The 6,403-nt window shown below is 48.1% G+C and overlaps 1 protein-coding gene across 1 annotated transcript; it reads right to left on the minus strand.

Annotated features, from left to right (window-relative positions):
• Window positions 1-1,715: 1,715 nt before the first annotated feature.
• Window positions 1,716-4,420, minus strand: LOC136538627 (serpin-ZXA-like). The gene is made up of 2 exons (XM_066530588.1): window positions 3,945-4,420; window positions 1,716-2,712 (listed from the first exon to the last, which is right to left on the minus strand). Exons 1-2 carry the CDS (start codon window positions 4,365-4,367, stop codon window positions 1,858-1,860), a joined length of 1,278 nt encoding a protein of 425 aa, XP_066386685.1. The 5' UTR covers window positions 4,368-4,420; the 3' UTR covers window positions 1,716-1,857.
• Between the last annotated feature and the right edge of the window lie 1,983 nt (window positions 4,421-6,403).

Genomic DNA, 6,403 nt, shown 5'->3' on the forward strand with positions numbered 1-6,403 from the left:
AAGCACTTCCGTAACATCCCGAGGAATGCCACTGGGAACAAAGATAGTTAGCTCTTGCAGTTGCCCTAACTCGGCGATCTCCTTAGCAACCTCAGTGTTGGATGTGACAACCGCATTGTTCACCTTGCGCAGTGCCCTCATTTTCCTTAGGCCCTTGGGCGCTTCCCAGTGGAAGCGCCAGCAGGGTGAACTCACCTAGCCGACTATGCAGATGGTGCCCTTCAAACTCAAACATACTTAGTGATCGAACATGCTGCACATTCATCCTATTGGTGCCATTATTCCTCTTACCACGCGCTGCCGCGGTTTTCATGGATGACGATATCGATGATGGCCCTTCCCCGGCATGGATGGAGAGGTGGCGAACCCTATCATATGACATCCCTTCGTACTGCCCACCTATCAGGCTTACAATAAAGTTCGCCTCTAGCGATTTGGTTACCATGACCTCAAGCATCATGTCGTGCACCCGGCACGTCTCCTCTCTCCCATCATAGTAGGTGACTATATCGGCAGCCCGATCAATCATGCTTCTACTCACCAGCTCACTGAAGTAGGCTTCTGCAACCTCCATGATTTACAGCCTTTCAGCCAGTTGTTGCATTTTTTTGACGTTCATGAAACTATGTTTTGGTTTTTCAACCTTTTTTTACCCAGGTGTTAAGTTCAAACTCTAATTTCTATTGTATCTTAGACTATCTCCAATAGCCCAAACCCAAACACAAGACCCATTCTAAGGATTGGGTCACGAACAGTCAATGGGTCACCCACCCAAAATTTCCTTTCTCCAACAGCGAACCCAAAATTTCCTCCCTCCGCCGGCGAGACTAGCCCAGCGCCTCTTGCGGCGGCGAGCCTGGCCGCGCGCCTCCCCATACCCTCGTCCACTTCAAACAAAAACCGTCGTCCTCTTCTCTTCCCGATGCTTCTCGTCGCTTCCTCCGCCTCCCCCAATCCGACCTCGGCGTGACACGGCGGACGGGCGAGCACCCCTCCCCCCGGTGCGGGGTCGGCCGGCGGCGCTAGGGCGAGCGCCCCCTCCCCTGGCGCGGCGGCGCCCCAGGGGCGAGCGCGCCCCGGCTCGACGTTGTGGCCTCTCTCCCTTGCTCCTCCTCTCCTTATTTCGCCGGTGCTGGGGTCAAGCGTCGGTCTGTGCTTGTCGCCGTTCTTTGCTGGGTCGATCTGGGGCCTCCAAAACCGGATCCAGGGCTTCCATGGCTGGATCGGTTCGTTCCCCCACGAGATCTGTCCTGGTGGCATCCTCTCGCAGCGTCCGGCGTCGAGGGATGCAGCATGGGGACGTCCTGGGGCGCCGCAACTCCTCGCCGTGCCGGTAGCGCCCCGCCGTGGTTCTCGCCGTCATCTCGTCCACGGGCCCACCACTACGGGCGCAAGATTTTTGCGTCGTCTCTCCTCGACGATGCTTTTTTACGTTCTGGCTAGCCTCGGATGCAAAATGCATCCTCTGTTTAGGTCTTCTGTTGGAGCGTGTTTTTTTGGTACCCAAAACACTGTGAACGACCTATTTTGCGTTTAGGTTGACAGCCTTATACTCAATATTTTCCTTTCATATTTTACCAGAAACCAGAAATCATCAACAAAGTGTTGTGGCTAAGTTGGTTAGGAGCATATGATGTGTTTTGCTTTCTTGTTTTAAAGAATCTATATGTCATTACAGCGCTCACTGGAAAAGGTCACTAGAACGACAAACATCAGAGTGGAAGAGGGAAACAGTAAGTACCATGAGTCCATGACCATACATACCAATTCTGAACTATCATCTCACAACCTTACATACATCGATCAAGCATCTATTTATTCAAAAACAAAACATGGCAGATTGCACAGGAAGCTTGATCACTTGTCACAGCCCATGCATTTGCGCAGACAGGATGGAATTGCACCAAGGCCACGTTTTTTAGAACAAACACGCTGTGGAGCAAGGAGGGGATTCACCACATGGCCGACAAACAGCACCACGCCAGTCAAGTCTTCTCGGATCAGGAACAGGAAGGGGTGATCTGCGACGAAATCCCGAGGCATCGACAATGACCGGAGCTCAATTGTTTCAGCAGATGCGGCAGCAGCCTCCGTTCCTTCCTCATTCACTTCAACAAATGACTTGTGGAATATGAACGAAACAGACAAGTTCTGTCCCTCAGGTGAATCAACTAACCCTGATAGGTCTGCTTGTGCGCTGAACGGAAGCTGGAGCCCAAGACCTTCGAGCAATTTAGATGCCTCAAATCCAAAGGATATCTTGAACTTGGGGACCTTGAACTGTCCAACTGGAACCTTCCGCATTGGGATATGCTTCTCCAGGAACTCTGGTTCAGAGCTCAATTTTTCAGCCAAGCTCCAGATGCCATCTTTTGCATCTGGAAGAAGAATGTACATGGAGAACTGCCTCTTGTCCCCACCTTGCTGGTATGGAAGCTTAATCACCTTCAAGTTGTTGTAAGACACAATATATTGCTTTTCCGTACTGGACATGAAAGGTGCTTGAACTGAGCTCCCATCAAGAAGGTGGAACTCACTATCTTTTGTTTTAGATGCATCAAACTTCTCAGTCCAAGCTCCTTTAAAATAGAGCGCATTACCAAGAACAAGCCTGGTGGTGTGGTCAACAGAACCTGGGGGGAGAATCTCTTTGATGAGACCAGAAGTAATTTTTTCTACCCACGAGTTCACTTGACCAGCAGCTTCAGCAGCCTGACCGACCAATAAGAGAGAATATATCAGTGCTTCATACTTATGTTAAAAGCATAAAACAAAATCATCCTGAAGTTTCCAAAATAACTGAAATAGTGCAACAATATAAGTATGTAAAGAAACTGAGGTAACCATTATATATTAATGTGCCACCAACTTAAACAGACATTAGAAATTGAGAAGTGAACCAAGCATTAGTGTAGTATCATTATCACAGAGCATTCATATGAGAAGGAGATTATATGCAACAAGAGACAGTTCACATGACTATAATCATCTAAACGGTCAAGATACAACAATATATGCATAGTACAAGAGACCGCGGCAGAAATCTACTGGAGAAAATGGTGATACATTCAACTGCATATCCACATTATTTAAATATTCTAGTGACTTCTAAATATTGGCTGTGATCAGAACATATTAATGCAGCTACAGATGCAGCTCCACCACTGCGCGTTACTGTAAGAACTATTGTGGAATTATTGCAGCTTCAGCTGCAGCAATCTGAACCAATCAGGCTGATTCCTAATTATCCAAATTACATATTTAGCTCTAGAGCCTGAATAATAAAAGTCACTGGTCCAAGCCTTCAAAATCTCAAGTACACACCTATTAAGAACTGAAAAATCCAAAAAGAGGGTCATAAATCCTGACTTTGCTAATTATCCTAAAACGTAAAACAACAACATCCATACATATTACTCACTAACAGGTCAGCACCCATCAAATAATGAATGGAAATAACAAATTCCACGGCAAAATCCAGACTGAACAGTAAATAGCACAACTGGATGAGAGAAACAGCAAAGTAATCATATCTGTCTAAACATATATTGTAAAAGGCTTCGACTTATTATTTCTAAAAAAAATTCATGGTATGTTACAAGTTTAAGCACCGTTAAGTGTTAGGCCACAAAGATTAGGAAAGAAGTAAAGAGTAAAGGCACCTATGTGACATATAATGACTGTATATATAAGGAACATCTACAGACTACAGTAAACATTATTACGCTTAATTTATGAGTTAAGGAGAAATCAGCCACTTAATAACTCTGACATGAGTATCAATGATGTATACATGCACATAAAAAAATAAATCAGAAGGTACTAGCCAATCTGTGCCATAGCAGAAATAGCAAGATTTGATTCATATCCAGGCAAACAATCTTTAGTAGCTATGGTAGCAGTTCGCAAGTCTTAAGCAGGAGCTCGGGAGGAAGGGGATCAACCTTTTTCTGGAAATCGACGGACTGGGTGTCGGCCCTGTACTTGCCCACGGCGACCTCCTCGAAGGCCGGCTTGAGCTTGAGAGACGCGTCGACGAAGACGCCGTCGGCGAAGGCGACGCGCGGGCCGCCGGCGCCGGACCCGTCGGCGAGCACGAGCTGCACCACCTGCTCGGCGAGCGCGTGGAGGCCCTCGGCCGCGGCGGGCGCGTCGCCTCCTCCTAGGGTGGCGGCGAGCTGGTCGCGCGTGGCGCCGACCGCGCCGGCGGCGAGGAGGCTGAGCGCGACGTGGAGGGAGAGCGGGGAGAAGGCGGCGTTGCTGGCGGGGACGGCGGGGGAGGCGGAAGGGGAGGAGAGCGCGGCGGCGAGGCGGAGCGCGAAGCGGGTCTGGTGCCCGATGGAGACGCGGATGTCGGCGGTGGCCATGGTCGGTGTCAGTAGGTCCACTTGGGTTGAGACTTGAGACTCCCCGAGGAAGAAACCGGGGGGGGGGGGGGGGGGGGGGTGGGGGGGGGGGGGGGGGGGGGGGTGTGTTGTGGGAGGGGGCTGCGGGCTGATCGCTGACCGGGGTGTTGCGATTTCCATGTCTTGCAGGGTGTTTTTCGGTGGGAGGGGGCTGCGGGCTGATCGCTGACCGTGGTGTTGCGATTTCCATGTCTTGCAGGGTGTTTTTCGGGTATTTTGCTGGACAGCACAAGACGCTCCAGATCCAGGAGAGGCTCTGCTTCCATGCTAAGCAACAGGTTGCTGCCAGGCGCCGAGACCCAAGATCCTCCGTGACCGTGGCTACCGAATTTTTTAGCTTTTTTTAAAAAGTTTTTTACAAATACGTCCCTACAGGAAAGATTTCAGAATCTGGACCCTTAGTTCGGCGCCATCGATGTCGACGTCGAGCTAACACGTCTCGGCGCTAGCGTCCCTGGCGCCGAGCTCGTGGGCTCGAAACCAACATGGAGGTGACATGGCAGGAAGCTCGGCGCCAGGGTGACTGGCGCTGAGCTTGTGTTTTAACCCCGGCCCCAACATTCTTGCCCGAGCCTTCTTCTTCTTTCTTCTCCCTCTCGGGTTTTTTCTCTCCCCACTTCGCTCTATCTCACGAATCGACATATTGGATCTTGAAAACTTTGATTTGATCCGTAGATCTTCGAGAGCAAGGTATCCTCGCTCCCCTCCTAATTTTTTTCGCATCGATTCGATATATATTAGTCGGATTTTTTAACCTTAGAATCATCATTACTTAGGATTTCATTATATCCCTTAATATTTGTATTATACAACCGTAGGATGATGCCAAAATGTGGAAAAGATAGCAAACCTAGGCGTATGTAGTTATGTTATGGGTTCATTGTTGTGCATCAAATGAAAAACCCTAGGTTTAGGGTTTAATGTTAATTGCTTTCGGTTCTTAGAACGAAATTGGTTGTATTGTAGTTATGGTTCTCATTGACATTTATTTATGATGTTTTGATTTTTGTTTGTTAAATTACATCCGTTTTGTTAGATGCAAGAAATGTATCGGGAGGAGTTTTGGTGAAAACGGGGTCATCCTCGAGAATTATACCCCGACACGTCTAGTAAAGATGCCCCCGTCCCTCTTGACCTCCATGTCCCTAACTGTGACTGTGGTTTCCTGGCCCATGTTTTTCAATCAAAACATCCGGACACAGCGGCGCGGTGCTTCTATACATGCAGTCGTTTTAATGTAAGAAATTATTTTCACTATCTTTTTTCTTTATTTGTGTAGCTATGCTACTAATATTTTGTTGGAATCACGTTGTGTAGGACCATGAGAGGTGCTTTTTCTTTTAGTGGATCGATGGTGCAGACAAGTTTGATCGTAAGTACCTCCTTTTCGACGATTGGTTTAGAGGAAGACATCCATGTGAGCACTTCAAGTTGCACGTATGTCATCGTTACTTGAATCCATGTACATGTCACCATATTAATAGAAATGGACCATCAAGAGATATTTGAAATAGCAAAACGCTTACTTGTGTAAGTCAACGCCAATCAAGAATGGAGCCATAGGCCAAAGCTGTCTCACTCCAAATTAGCGTGCAACTCTATCTGGCAGGTGGAACTCGACAGCATAGAAGCAGATTAGAGGGCACCTCATCTTATAGAAGTCATCGTCGAACCCACAAACGTTGCTTAATTGAAAAGGAAGTGCCCCCTCTCCATTGTATGACTCCCACTCCATCTGCAACATATCCAAATAAGATGTTAGATGGTATACTAATCTATTTCAAACCAGCATGAGAAATAAAATTTACTTACACTAGACGCCGTCAGCGTGTCTAGCTCATTCGTGAACTCAATGTACGCCCGCTCTAACCTTGTGTATGGAACCCTGGCCTGGTCCCAAAGGTACGCCCACGTTGGCTGCCGACTTGGAGGCTGACATTGGAACCACTCACGACGAGCCAGAACCTCTGGACAGCCAACTGGAAGATGAGCCCACA

This window comes from Miscanthus floridulus, chromosome 2 (assembly GCF_019320115.1).
Source record: "Miscanthus floridulus cultivar M001 chromosome 2, ASM1932011v1, whole genome shotgun sequence".
Taxonomy (NCBI): Eukaryota; Viridiplantae; Streptophyta; class Magnoliopsida; order Poales; family Poaceae; genus Miscanthus; species Miscanthus floridulus.

Bases quoted from the DNA above. Each gene is read 5' to 3' on its own strand.
- LOC136538627 (XM_066530588.1), bottom strand. From the start codon at position 4,367: ATGGCCACCGCCGACATCCGCGTCTCCATCGGGCACCAGACCCGCTTC. The intron at 2,713-3,944 runs GTTGATCCCCTT...TTGGTCGGTCAG, and splicing joins CCGTCGATTTCCAGAAAAAG to GCTGCTGAAGCTGCTGGTCA.